Consider the following 14987-nt stretch of genomic DNA (forward strand, 5'->3'; position numbering starts at 1 on the left):
TGCCTCCTCCCTGAAGTAGGACTCCTCCTACCATGAAAGGAATATAAGCCAAACCACTGCAGACTCTGGTGAGCACTTTTGCCTTTTCAGTGTTATTTAGGAACTAAGCAGGCTTGCACCAGAGCAGGCTTGCACCAGAGTCATTATAGGCAGCTGGGATGTTCCCGAAACTGGGAGTTAGACAACGCTGATGTGCCACTGTGATGATGAAGAGAAGCTCAAGGATGTGAGGGGCCGGGAGGACTCATTTTATTCCCTTATACTTCACTGTCTGTAGTACATAGCTCCACTCTTGGGAGCTTTCATTAGCCTGTGGATGGCATGAATCAAAACTTATAGCTGAGCCGAACTGCAAAGTAGGGAAAGATGGGCTTTTAGTACCTTTCACACCACTTTTATTCCTTCCACTTAGTCTGTCCCGCTTTCCCAAAGTCTCATGCTGTAGAGCGGTTCATGTCCTCTTTGACATAATAGGATTCGTGGTGTGTGGCTGGTACAGATAATCAATCTAGAAGGTCCTATAAAAGAGAACTTGTCTTTGTCTCTCTACCCGAGATGGGAAGCTTTTATAGAATCTTTGAACCAGAAGTATCCTAATAGAACATTCATTCATTTATTTAAGCAACACACACACACACACACACAGACACTTACACACAAATCTGCTTTACCAGTAACATGGACTAGTCTAGACAAAGGCGTAGTGGTAAACAAAGCAAATAATAAATAATTATGTTGAAATTTCATATAGTGCTCTACACTCAAGGCACTGTTCTATAAGCAGTAAAACGTACATAATTATGTAAAATAAGTTAACTTTTCTGATCCTGTAATAAACTTATGAGGTAGCACCATTTTACAAATATCAATGTAAATTTTACAAATGAAGTGAAGCATAGAAAAAGTGAAGAAATTTGCTGAAGAGTCAGGATATTACTCCAGGAAGTTGGTGCTTCAGAGCCTGCTCTCTCTCTTTTTTTTTTAAGATTTTATTTATTTGACACAGAGAGAGAGAGAGAGAGAGAGAGCACACAAGCAGAGGAGCAGCAGACAGAGCGAAGGTGGGGACGCAGGCTCCCTGCTGAGCAGGATGCCCGATGCAGGGCTTGATCCCAGAACCCCCGGATCAAGACCCGAGCCTAAGGCAGATGTTTAACCAAATGAGCCCCCCAGGCGCCCCTCAGAGTCTGCACTTACACATCACTTGGTAACTACTTTTCTATGTCTCTGCCATCACAGAGATTATATAGCAATAGGGGAAGGAAATAGGTAAATATATAATTATAGAATAGAATACATTTAATAGATGGAAAAAATATACCTGTGTAACTCATATGTAATACCTACAATGAAGGAAAATAAAGCTACCAGGTAAGGGATTTATTTTTGATGAAGTGGTCAAAGCAGGCATCCATGAGAATGTGCCATCTAAGCAGAGACCTAAATGAAGCACGGCTAGGTTTTCATCCAGTCTGGCAGTTCTCAGACTGCGGTGTGGGGAACCCCCTATGGCCCAGGCATCATGTGGCTGGTGGCAGGGAGCCTAGGTGGGTGGGGCAACAGGCTGCAGTCCTCCAGCCCCCGCCCAGACCCAGCTGCTGAGCTTCTATCTTGTCTGGTTTTGGGGTCACAGACAAATTTGGCTTAAGAAAGATCCCATGGTTTAAAAAAAAAAAAAAAAAAAAAAGTTGTAGGAAACCAGTGATCATGTCCCACCATTTTAGTTCAGAGAAAGAAACTGAGGGAGAATAGGAATGACTTGCTAAGCATTCACTGTGGACCCACAGGACAATAAGAAGAAATTTCAGATTCCTTCACTTTGAATCTGGTGTACTTTCTAGGACACTAAGCCGCCAGCCTTATCTGTCCTCTCCATCCTGGATGTTGTATCATCTGAGAGGGCACCCATGGAAGGCTGCACCCAACGGACTGTGCATCTCTGTTGAGAAACTTAAAATCAAACTCCAGGCTTAGCAAGACCAAGTACACTGATGTTCTAGCCTGTCTCCTGTGTTCTATTACACTGCTCCCACCTCTGCCTTTTATTCTAATTTTTATTTTTCCCGATGTTAACCCATCATATATGTGGTTACTATATGACTGTAAGTAGTTCTTATAAGCTATGTGAAATCCTTGTGGAGCATGAATGGGCACAGACTATTTGCAGTAGGGGCCTGGCATGAATACACATTTCTGAGTCTTTAAATAAATGAGATCTGAATAGTGGACCTGTGGAGACCACAACAGGAAAGAAAGAAAAATATGGGGCCACCTCCCTGACCAGTGGCCCTCAAATCAGACAATCAGACGTCTGTCCTCAGCCTTGTGTGAAATTTGGAATGACGTCTACCAAAACTGGATATTATGTTCCAAGTGAGATGGGACCAAAGACCTCCGTAACTCATATTTCCAGCAAGACCCTCATTTAAGAAAAGTAGGCAGTCAATTTCTCCCAAATTAAAGGAAGAACAAAAACCCTATCAGCCCCTATTAATTCTGTAGCAACCAAAAGCGTATGAACCACTCTCTCTGTTTCCCAGGATCAACAAACAAACCCACCACAGTGTAAAGCGTTGATCTACTTAAGATTGTTTGTCTGCTTTAAAAAAAAAAAAAAAATGAGTAAGCAGCTGGTTCACACTATTGTCCACAATAAATTACAATACACAAACAGATATATTTCGGGAATGGCGATCAGCTTCATAGGGCAGATGGGCTCATAGATGACCCTTCCATTTTTTAATAATCTCCATAATTTATGTGTGAACCAAGAAATGCAAAGATGTCGTATGCACCCCTCCAACTTAGTACAAATCACTTTTATTTACTCGGGCAATACTTCATGGTCCAGTTAACTTCTTAATTAAAGACAGCAAGATGCTCATGTTCCATGCAAGCGGCATAGAACATACTGTTTTATGTGCAATATGTTCAGCTGGGAGTTGAAGCTGTTTTGCTTACTGAGAAGAAGCCACCGCAGCCTTCGTTTGGTTTCTAAACTAACCAGAGACCCGGCTCCTTTTAAGGCCACTAAATCATCAACCCAGCCTCTTTAGCCGAAGCTTACACTTGTCTGCCATCTCATGCTACTTTTTATTTTTATTTTTTTTGTCTCAGGCTGAGAATGCTGGTTCTCAGTTTTCAACAGTCTGCCTCCTCCCCAGTCATGCTCTGTAGTGGTGAGAGGAGCAAGATAAAAAGAAGGCATGTTCTAGAAGACTCGGGAAGGGGGATGGCTACCGTGGGCCAGAGCCTCAGCCTCAGGAAGCCCTGCTGCTGCTATCCCATGTCGCCAGGCTTATAAACAATTTCAAAACCCACAGGAGCCTGACCACTAGGAGAAACCAGGGCAAAAAAAGAAAGCAACCAAATGCATAGTGAGGAATAGCGAGTCATGAGTGTCTATAAATCTTTTTTTTTTTTTTTTTGAGTGACTATGACTCTTAAGAGGTCAACTTAATTTCTGAAGTCCTGCAGGACAAGATCCATGAATTCTCAGTTTCATAAATCAGGGTGGCAGGGACCCATCATATTAATGGCTTAAGTTTGGGTAGGATACAATAGTGCCTGGTGGAGACTGAGGCCCACCAGAGAACAAATGCCCAGGCAGCTTCTACTCAGCTCCAGCCCCTAGAACTACCAAATCACTCTCCAGATTTTGGTGTGTGTGTGTGTGTGTGTGTGTGTGTTTTTACTTTGTTTGTTTTTTTAATTTTTAAATTAAGATCAGAAAATGTAGATTTTTTTTAAAAAAATGTGCAATCTCCAGATATTTAAATATTAGAAAAAATTCATATTAAGAAAAATACTGTGTCAGGCAAGTAAATTATATCTGTGGGATGGATTTAGTTTGCAACTTGTGTCATAAGTTTTCACAGCAAGAGCTACTTAATACTTTATAAAGTAGGTCACTGAAGTTACCTCACAATAAGTTTCTGAAGTAGAGAATATCCTCTCAGTGACTCGATGAGGCATAATGAAGCTTGCTCTTGTTGCATTATCCACTATTGTTCCAGTTTCCCTTTTTTGAGTGCTTTTGAATCCCTTAGGAAATTAATATACCTTCCAGGAAATTATTCCTCAGAAGAGGGAAATGGCCATGTATAACTCAACTTTACTGTACTGAACAGTGTCGTGAGAAAATCATTTACCATACAGTGTGTTGGTATGGAAGAACACTGCAATTCTGCATTTTCATTCTTTTACTAGGTAGAACTTGGGTATATCCTCCCACCTTTCTGAGCCTTTGGGGCCCTATCTGTTAAATGAGGTGATTGGTCTAACTGACTTCTAGAGGCTTTCACCTTCCAGCCTACATATGTCTTGGTAATTCAGGCTGGTGGAATAAATCTTAATTCACATCATACTAAAATAAAAAGTAGAATTTAAAAAGCTCATTTTTCCATAAAACAAGAGACAACATAACCAAATATAAACATGCACAGTGAGGATGACCAGCTCAGACTTTCAAGGAGAATACGGGAGCTTCTAAACTTTCATAACCTGGATACCCTCAAACCCAATTTTATATGGGGAATTCAGACTTTCATAGGAACCAGTCCTTAGCCTGGTTTCTGTACAGCACTGGCAGGTGTGTGTGTTTTCATTTTGAAATATTTTACGACAGTTGGCTTTTTCTTGATTGAAAATGTGTGGAAATGTCATTACTGGATCAAAGTATAAAAGCATTTTTTAATGTACTTGGCATGTACTATAAAACTATTTTTTTTTCAGAAAGATTGGAAAAAGAAAAAAATTAAAAGAAAGACTGTGCCACTAATAAAACAGTTTAAGCAGAAGAATGAGAAAAAAGGTGAGTTGAACATCAGAAGAGTGTAACTCAGTGAAAGAAAAATTTAAAGCTAAAAGCTGTTGTATATGAAATGCGTTCCCTGGGAGGGCACTAAGTCTGTCATTAAAACAACACTGGAGAAAGAGAGGAAAGACCATCTGGTTCGGAGCAAGGTCAAACAACAGGTGAGATGGGGGCCACACGATAATGATGCTGACGGTGACAGTTTCTGTCATTGTCCTGGTCATCGTCGCTGTCATTGTCCCCATCAGAAGGGGGCAAGAGCAGGAGTTACCATTTTGGGAACACTCACTTCCTGTCAAGTTCTATATTAAGCACTTTACAAACATGATCTTACTGACAAACACCATGATGTAGGTATTAATATCAGTGTTACAGGCAAGGAAACAAGGATTTGCCAAATTAAGAAACTGCTCAAGGGTCACTCATCAGTCTAATGGTAGCACTTGCTACCATCTGAGTTCAACAATACAGCTTATGGCTTTAACCATGGTGCGGTACTGTCTCTTGGCACAGGCAACTTTTAAAAACCCCACTTAAATATAATATGATAATGATCACATAGGTTTAAGTGAATAAGGACATCTTAAAATACGTGGGTTTTTGTAGGATAAGGAAATTTAAAAGACATAAATCTCAAGTCTTATATAATAATTTCCTACTTGATTCTTGGAAAGTAACTTCTTTTTTTTTTTTTTAACCCCTTCTCCAACTTCTTTTTCTACTCCTCCTCTCCTAAACTTGTAAATTCTATATAAGCAATGGGCTAGGACCCCTAGACCCACCCCAAGTATAGTATGAAGTGAATATAGAAAAAAATTCACTGTGTAGCTTTCCCGCACAGCATACCCAGAGTAGCTGCCCGAGAAATGCTAGTTGGCCTTTCCTTGTCACTTCACATAAGTCACATTAAAGTACCATCTAGTTGCAGCATCGTGGAAAGTAAGATAAGCAGTCTCTTCAAAGATGGGATTCACCATTTTTGTTCAAAATGATATCTAAGAGTAAAGGTCTCCTAAGTTTTCATTCATTCAACCTATCTACTAGTAGATCTTGCCAAAATTTTGTAGTTGTATTTGGCAATTAAAAAGATGCCTATCACACTGAAATGTAGATTTAGAAACAGAGTTTTTTGGCAATAACTCCCCTAACTCTACAACATTCTGTGCTAAATGCATTCAATTAGTATTTTTAGAGACAGGCTGGTCTTTGGATGTCACGGTAGAATAGTTAATTTGGTGCATGTCCTTTTCAATCTGTTTTCTGAGCTGCACAATACTTACAGAAACTATGCATCCATGTGGGTAAAGTCAGCACGTCCTGGGACTTTCGTTCAATTCCCTAACGGAAGTTTTTGTAGTCATGAACCCTTTCTCATTAATTTATCTTCTAGAGTGATTGCTATCACACTAATCAATTTGTCGTGACTTTACAGGACTGCAACCTTCAATAATGAAATCTGATACAGTATGAAACATTGTGTGGATTGCTTAACCAATCCCAATTCCTCACAGATCAATGAAACACAAAAGCAGAATGAAGTATTACTTCATTAGTTATCCTCGTTCAGAGGGGCTGAGTAATCTTGTTCAACTGGGCACTAATCTCTTTTTGATGGCAATAAGAAATAAAGGCAGCTGTGATCTATAGGGAAATGACACTGCAAATACTTCTTCTGAGAAGAGCCTCCCAGAGGTGGTCTAGAAGCAATGGTCAGATGTATCAGAAAAAAAACCAACGAGCCGCAACTGCCAGGAGGGAAAGGAGAAAATGCTACATGTGAGGGTCAAACAAGCACCCTGTGAGGTGATGAATCCATCTATAAGGCAAATTCTATTGGTTGCCTACCCAACAATCCTTCCTCACCTTCTTTGCTCCCAGAACCCCAATTCTGTTCAGTTAGCAATTACCCTGTGCTTTGACGGAAGGGGAGCCCTATAGACTAAGTTACCAGGTTGTGATCTCATTCGTCTGCCTTTTCAATTCACTTTTTGTGAAAATCCAAAGAAACTAATTCTACCTTGGCTGTTAAGCCTACCGTGCTCTTCTCTAGTCCCTTCTCAGTGTTCTAATATCATCTAAAAGGGAAATATTCAAGGTCTGTGCCCTGAGCCATTTCTGCTCTACCCAGGAAAGCCAAGATAGCCCAATTACAGGCAAAATTCTTCTTGAAGTTGGATATTAAATAAATGGTTAAGAGATCTTGATAAAACCATGTAGACATGCATTCTTAAAATTATTCAGATATGAAAATTATATGAGTCCATTTATGAAAAGTTCTAAGAAATGCAAAGTAATGGGCAGGATGGAAAGCATATGACACATTGGTTGTGGACAGGGTGGAGGGCTTAAAAAGGGGTATGGGAGAAAGTCTTCAGGGTAATCTGTTCACTACCTCGATTGTGGTGATGGTTTCATGTGTAAATATCTATGCAAAAACATACCATAATACACACTTTAAATAGGTATAATTTATTCCATGTTAATTCTGCCTCACAAAGGCTCTTAAACTGTTAAATATTATTTAGATACAGAAAATTTACTGTTAATGTATTATTTGGAGGGAAAAAAAGGTATGCAAGAAGAAGAGTATGCAAAGTATGGTTCTATTTTAAAAATATCCTTGTGAGAAATGCCTAAAAAAGTACACTGACCTGTTAACTGTGCTTGACCCTACAAGATAGATTTAAGTGATACTTTATTTTTATAATTTATTTTTCAATTTCACAGGTATCTACTGAGCACATAGTGTGTGCTAGATACAGCAGTGGGGGTTCAGGAATATACTAGGGAAAATATACTAGGAAAATATACTAGGGAATATACTAGCACAATCTCCCGCTCTGCCAATTTGTATTTCTGAGCAAATATGAATGTCAAATGATGACAGTTACAAAGGGGTAAAAAAAAACACAACAGGGTGATGTTTTATTTATGGCTGTTGTGCTTAGCAAGGAAGGTCTTTCTAGAATGGCAACATTTAAACTGAGAACAGGATGAACACAAGGCACCCCCCATGAAAAACATCTAGGAGAGAACTGTATAGCCCTTAGCAAGGAGGTAGGAGTTCATTCCAGGTGCAGTGGGAAGCTAACAGAATCCTTGGTAAAGGGTGGAGAGATGTGACATTTTAAAAAGCCCACTTGGGCTACGATTTGGATTTTGAGGCTATGAAAGAAAGGTGGTGGAGAGGGAGGAGGCACTCACAGTGGTGCAGGTGGGGCAGGATGCTGGCTGGAGCCCTCAGGCGGCATGTGTTGGGGGAGAGGGGACAAGGGGACAGATATGGGCACTGTTTCGGTGAGAGCCCATGGAACATAGCGGTGGATTTTACTGTATATGCATTTCTGATGCCTTTTTTTTTTTTTCCCTTCAGAGAGAACATACTTATTTTGTTGTCAGAAACATTTAAGCTAAAAGAGCTTTATTTATTATTTATTTTTTGGAAGGAAAATACTTTCTTAAGAACAATGAAAAACAGTGAATTCTGACACTTTATTTTCCTTAAATGGTGATATGAAAGCACTGAGCCTAACTCACTGATTTTTCAAGATTAAAATAATCTTTTCTTAAAATGTATTGAGAGAGAGAGAGAGAGATAAAGACAGAGAGAGAGTTATGCGAGCCCATGAGCTGGGGGGAGAGGCAGAGGGAGAAGCCGAATGTCCACCTGAGCAGCGAGCACGATGAAGGGTTTGATCCCAGGACTCTGAGATCATGACCTGAGATGAAGGCAGAGCTTAACCAACTGAGCCACCCAGGTGTCCTCCTCTATTCCTTTTTTAAAATTAAAAAAAAATTTATGGAGCACCCAGGGGGCTTAGTGTCTACCTTCGGCTCAGGTCAGAATCCTAGGGTCCTGGGATGGAGCCCTGCATTGGGTTCCCTGCTTGGCGGGAAGCTTGTTTCTCCCTCTCCCCCTTACTTGTGTTCCCTCTCTTGCTGTCTTTCTCTATGTCAAATAAATAAGTAAAAACTTAAAAAATCTTTTTTTTAAGATTTTTTAAGATTTTATTTATTTATTTGACAGACAGAGATCACAAGTAGGCAGAGAGGCAGGCAGAGAGAGAGAGGAGGAAGCAGGCTCCCTGCTGAGCAGAGAGCCCGTTGCGGGACTTGATCCCAGGACCCTGGGATCATGACCTGAGCCGAAGGCAGAGGCTTTAACCCACTGAGCCACCCAAGCGCCCCTAATTTCAATATCAAAGAAACTTCTCTCAGGGTATTTTATGCAACATATCAATTATTTTAGCCATGACTTCAAAATCTTCTCCCTTGTACCACATGCATTTTAGCCAGATCATATATATATTTATAGAAATATCGCTAATATGGTTTAGAAGCTTGGCAAACTATAATCTACAGTCTATTTGTCTGGTGGCCCTCAATATAATTTTTTTTTTTTTTACATTTTTAAGGAGTTGTCGAAAAGGAAAAAAAAAAGTCTAAAATATTTGCTTATTAGGCCCTTTACAAAATAAGGGGGGCTGACATTAGTAGAAATTATCGGTCCAAACTTGTAAGTTAAATAAGTTTGATACAGAATAGGAAGATGTAGTGTTCACACACACACACACACACACACACACACACACACAGAGGAATATTATGCAGCCATAAGAAGAATGAGATCGTGCCATTTGCGACAACATGGATGGACCTAGAGGATTTTATGCTAAGTGAACTAAGCTAGATGAGAAAGACAAACACCATATGATTTCAGTCACATGTGGAATGTGAAAAAAACAAGTGAATAAACTATCAGAAAGCTAAATTGGATCTATAAATGCAGAGAACAAACTGTTTGCCAGAGGGGAGACGAGTTAGGGATGGGGAAATGAGTGAAGGGGAGAGGGTGGCACAGGCTTCTAGTTCTGCAATGAATAAATCCCAGGAATAAAAGGCACAGCATAAGTAACATGGCCAATGATATTATGATAATATTGAACCTTGACTAATAGTAACTACGTTGACTAATAGTAGCTACACTTGTCATGAGAATAGCATAATATATCAACTTGTTTAATCACTATGTTATACACCTGAAACTGATATAACATTGTATCAACAATACTAAAAAAAAAAAAAAAAAGTTTAACACTGATAAAATCAATCTGAAGTACAACTAATAACTCAGAAGATAATTTAACTAGCCAGCTTGCCAGGCTGGGAGAAATATAACTTGCAGCAATTTTTATAGTGATCTTGGGGGCACCTGGGGGGCCCAGTCGGTTAAGTGTCTGTCTTTGGCTCAGGTCATGATCCCAGGGTTCTGGGATTGAGCCCTGCATCAGGCTTCCTGCTCAGCCTGCTTCTCCCTCTCCCACTTCCTGCTTGTGTTCCCTCTCATGCTGTCTCTCTCTCTCTCTGTCAAATAAATAAATAAAGTGTTAAAAAAAATGGTGATTTCTTAAATGCTTGAAATTAACTGTCTCCATTCTATTTAACATAGAATCATCACCTGACTCTCCTTATAGCTTTATCTCATGATTCCTTCCAGAATATGATTTCTTCAAGGTGATGGATATATTTATAGTACCCTTGGTACTTCAGTGCCTAACCCAGTGGGTGATGAGTTCCAGTTAAATTTTATAATCACCAATAGGGTGGCTGAACTGATTTGCTCTCTTTGAAAATTTTAACATCATGGCTCCCTCCCTTTTACTAGGCACACAAGGAAGTAAACGTACTGGCAATTCAGTAGTTTCACCCAGGTTAATAGCATTCAGTAGTTGAGATAACATTCAGATAAAATTATCCACTATACCAAGTTGCTGAATTTCATTAATTATGCTCATCAAGGCAGACTTATGCAAATAAGGTTTTAGGGACCTTTTATATTACTTTTTGTTTGCACGGGGACCTGAACCAACCCCAGAAGAGCTAATGCATTCAGAATCCTTTTGAACCAGCAAATCCCACCACTCCACCAACAAACAAAAGACCAAACGAAGTCAAAGAAACAATTGGGAAAAAAAAAAACCCACGCTCAAAAACAAAAATTACTTTTGATAATATTGGTTAATAAAAGCAAAATATCTAGAAATCCTTTCTCTCATGACAAAAACAAAGAATGAGCATAAAAGTTTATGTAGTGGACTCTAGTTAACAGAAAAGCTTCAGAACTGGACTTCCTGCCCTGAAGTTCTTACTCTACTACTTCCTAAGTATGTGGCTCTGAACACAGCTCTTCTCTAAGGCTCAATTCTGTAATCTGTAAAACAGAGGTGACAATAATTGCCAACCCTGTGGACTGGTGTATGGATTAAATTCGGTAACGATAATGCACACAAAACAACAAAGTGCATGGAACATAGCATGCACGCTAGACTGTTATGTTAGAGCGCAGTTGTTGACATATTGAGTGATTCTAACCAACATTGGCTACACTGTCCAAAGTCTTAATGAAAAGCAAAATTCTACTTCTATGTTTCCAAAGGCAGTATTTAAAGCACTTGACAATTAAAAAAAGATAGTAAAACTTTCTTGGATTTGTATAGTACCTAAAGCACTTCCACATTTCCTTTCTCGGCGTATTTGCAGCATAACCTACGATAGTTCATTAACAGAGGTTATCACCTACCTTTGGCAGGAATAAAGGCTCAGAGAGGTCATCACAGTTGTGTACAGTACCACAGCAGGGATTATGCTCAAGACTTGTGATTTGATCAAATCCTACTACCTACATTACCATTCCCTCCCATGATGCTCTATACGCAGCTGATGGCTGATAAATTCCCCCAGATTTAGATGCCAGAGAAACCACCATTCCTTTTTCTCATGGAAGTACTTACTGGTCGGGACTGGATTTCTTTGGCGTAGAGAGGTTGCAAGAATTCGGAGTCTCCTTCTAGTTTTAGACCTTTGTCTGTGATTCTCAAATTCCCCATTCCATCCTGAAATAGAAGCACAAAGATAATGGAGAAAATGCCATTAGCCAATATTTCAAAAAACCTCAGGCTTTCAAAAATTGAAACAAAGTTACTGCCTTTTTTTTTTTTTTGAGATATGGAATAAGAGGGGGTCCAATAAAATACTAGGAGGTTTTGTTCAAAGCAATTATGCATATTACCCTCTTCGCTCACTTATTCTGAGAAAATTCTATTCCAAGCAATCTGTAATGCCCCCTAGTCAAAGCCCTTTTGCTAGGTATTGCAGACAGAATGGAGGCACGAGATAAATGTGAAACGATAAAGAGATAATTCCCCCAGTTAAAGTCCATGGTCCAGTTTCCAAAACTTTGTGCAAAAATTGCGAACTGCAGTCTGTTGGTTGAATCTAGTTTTGGACACTTTGTGTTTTGCTCACAAAATATTAAAGAGGTCAAATTAGTTGCTGACATTTTTACAAATATTCTATTACAGAAATAGTAAAATACATAAAAAAATCGAAAGGATCAATAGCAAACACCTATGTATTATCACTCACCTTCAACAATGATCCATTTATGGCTATTGTTATCTGGTATACCCACCATACCTACCTCATTTGGTTAAATATAACCCTAATACCATCACTTCTACCACAAAAAATACTAAAATAATATCATCTAATACCCTAATATCATCTAATATCCTAATGCATCCAATATAATCCAAAAATAATAAAATAACAGCATCAGTGTTCAGATTTCATTTTTATTTTCTCTTGTTAGACTTGTTTCCTTGAATCAAGTTCCCTACTAGAATTGGTTGATACATGAAATAGTAGGTCATCTCCTAAAAATCTCCTCAGTTTGCTTCTTCTCACGGATCCACATATGTACATAACCTTTATTTGATGAACAGAACATGTCATTTTTCTAATAGCCTTTCCCAGCATTTACATGTGGCTGAACATTCCCATAGTTTCTTAAAGTGTGTTCTTCTGTCCCCTATATTTTTTGTAAGTTGGTAGTTAGATCAAGAGGCTTGATGAGATTTAAGCTCTGTTTCCTAGGAAGAATACATTCCAGGAAATGGAATATATTACTATTCTATTGCGACCATCACAAATAACCACAAACTCCATGGCTTAACACAACACAAATGTATTATGTCACAATTCTATATAAGTCTGACTCAGGACACAAAGCATGAAAATCAAGGTACCATCTGGTCTCCTGCACGCCTTTCTGGAGGTTCAAAGGAAGAACTCATTTCTTGACTTTTTCTAGCTTCTTGAGGTTGCTCATGTTCCTGGGCTTGTGGCCTCTTTCATCTTAAAGTCCATAATGTCTGGCTGAATCTACCTTATGTCCAATCCCTCTGACGATGAGTCTTCCCCCTCCCTTCTCCACTTTTAAAGACCCTGGTAATTCCATCAGGCATACCTGGATAATCAAGAACACGCTCTCCATTTTAAAACAATTGATTAACAACCATAATACTATCCATAATGTTAATTCTCCTTTGCCATGAAATGTAATATTTTCAGGGTTTCTGAGATGAGGACATTGATACCTTCGAAGTGGATAGCATTTTTCTGTCTATTACATACTCTATCAAGAGGCATCAAATGTCTTCTGTTGTGATGTCATCACCCATGGTTGATCTTTGCCTAGAGGATATATTATTTCACTAGGGATTTCAAATTGGTGAAAAGAATAATTATATCATTTCTTAATTTATTAGTTGGGATAGTCAACAAAGAGAAATCATATTTCATCAACAATTCACCCTAAACTATAGTTTATAAAAACCTGAAAAGGTGAGTGATTTGTCCTCCTTTATTTGGGCTTTCAAAATATTGGTCACCTAGTAGCTTCCAAAGACAACTGATTAGGTTTCTTTTTTTCATTTGTTTTTTATGTATCATTACAGACATTTTTAATTTGTTTCATTCCAGTACAATTTTTATTGCTACTTAAGTTCTAACCTCCCTACCCTTGCTCAGTAGGAACCTCTTCAAGTTAGCCCTTAAGTCTTTTAATATGATCCAGCCATGTCTGATGGCCCTTTCGCTTCTGGTATGACAACATGACCCAGGGTTATTCCAGACATGTCTTGTCCCAGGCCTGGAACCAGTCATTTCTAGTAAAAACACTTGGTTCATTTTTGTGGCAACTAGTGTTTAGAAACCACAGAAACTTTAGAAACTTTGGGTGCTCATTTCTACTGGGTTGACACTTGTTTCTATGGACTGAGCTAGAAAATAAACTAAACTCTGTATTTTTAAAATAGAATACACCATGAATTCCCATTAGACTTTTTAAAAGAGATTTTATTTCTTTGAGAGATAGAAAGAGAACAAGAAAGCACAGAGGGAGGGTGAGAGGGAAAAGCAGACTCCTCATGGAGCAGAGAGCCCAATGCAGGGTTCAATCCCGGGACCCTGAGATTATGACCCAAATCGAAGATTGGTAAGCAGTAGATGCTTAACTGACTAAGCCATTCAGGTGCCCTAACCCATTAAACTTCAATTCAAAGTCAAGACAGGACTCTTTTCATTTAATCTCATGGATCTTACAACTTTACTACCTTTCTTACATACTAAAAATCTGTGTTCTCAATACCAAAATGATTATTCATTTGATTTAACCCAAAATACATAGGGCCACTACTATTCTAAAATTATGATTAAGAAAAACAATTTAAAATTTGAAAAAGTTTTAGAGTACATCCTTCTAGATAGGTACAGGCAAATGACTGGATCTCAAAGCCACTTGAACTAATTCGATTCTGTATGCTTATACCACCAACCTGCTGTTGAGTCAAGAATACTCATTTCATTCCTCTCCATATCTTATCATGACAGCTTTTTGAATGTTTAATTTTGTGTTACAGTTTTGTGAACTATTTAGAAAGCCCCAAAGTCAAATCTACAAAACAAGATACATTCAAAGTGATCTAGATTCTCTCCCTGTCCCTCCACCACGTTTCCTCTTTGCCACATAAGTGTGGATACATATCTGATTCAGTCAAGGTTCTCCAGGGAAATAGAACAGGATATGCATGTGTGTGTGCATGCTTGTGTGTATGTACACACACACACATTTTTTTTAAATATTTTTATTTATTTATTTGTCAGAGAGAGATAGAGAGAGAGAGAGAGAGCACAAGCAGGCAGAGGCCGAGAGAAGCAGGCTCCCTGTCGAGCAAGGAACCCGATGTGGGACTCGATCCCAGGACCCTGGGATCATGACCTGAGCTGAAGGCAGCGGCTTAACCCACTGAGCCACCCAGGCGCCCCCCCC

The 14987-nt window shown here is 39.0% G+C and overlaps 1 protein-coding gene across 4 annotated transcripts in view; it reads right to left on the reverse strand.

The window, feature by feature from the left end:
• SGCD (sarcoglycan delta) overlaps positions 1-14987 on the reverse strand; it is a 952032-nt gene that overhangs the window by 212419 nt on the left and 724626 nt on the right. For all 4 annotated transcript variants that reach the window (XM_032337204.1, XM_032337202.1, XM_032337201.1 and 1 more), the window contains one exon: positions 11608-11709. In XM_032337204.1, coding sequence (XP_032193095.1) covers positions 11608-11709 — 102 coding nt within the window. The remainder of the gene's footprint in view (positions 1-11607; positions 11710-14987) is intronic.

This window comes from Mustela erminea, chromosome 3 (genome assembly GCF_009829155.1).
Source record: "Mustela erminea isolate mMusErm1 chromosome 3, mMusErm1.Pri, whole genome shotgun sequence".
NCBI classification, from domain to species: domain Eukaryota; kingdom Metazoa; phylum Chordata; class Mammalia; order Carnivora; family Mustelidae; genus Mustela; species Mustela erminea.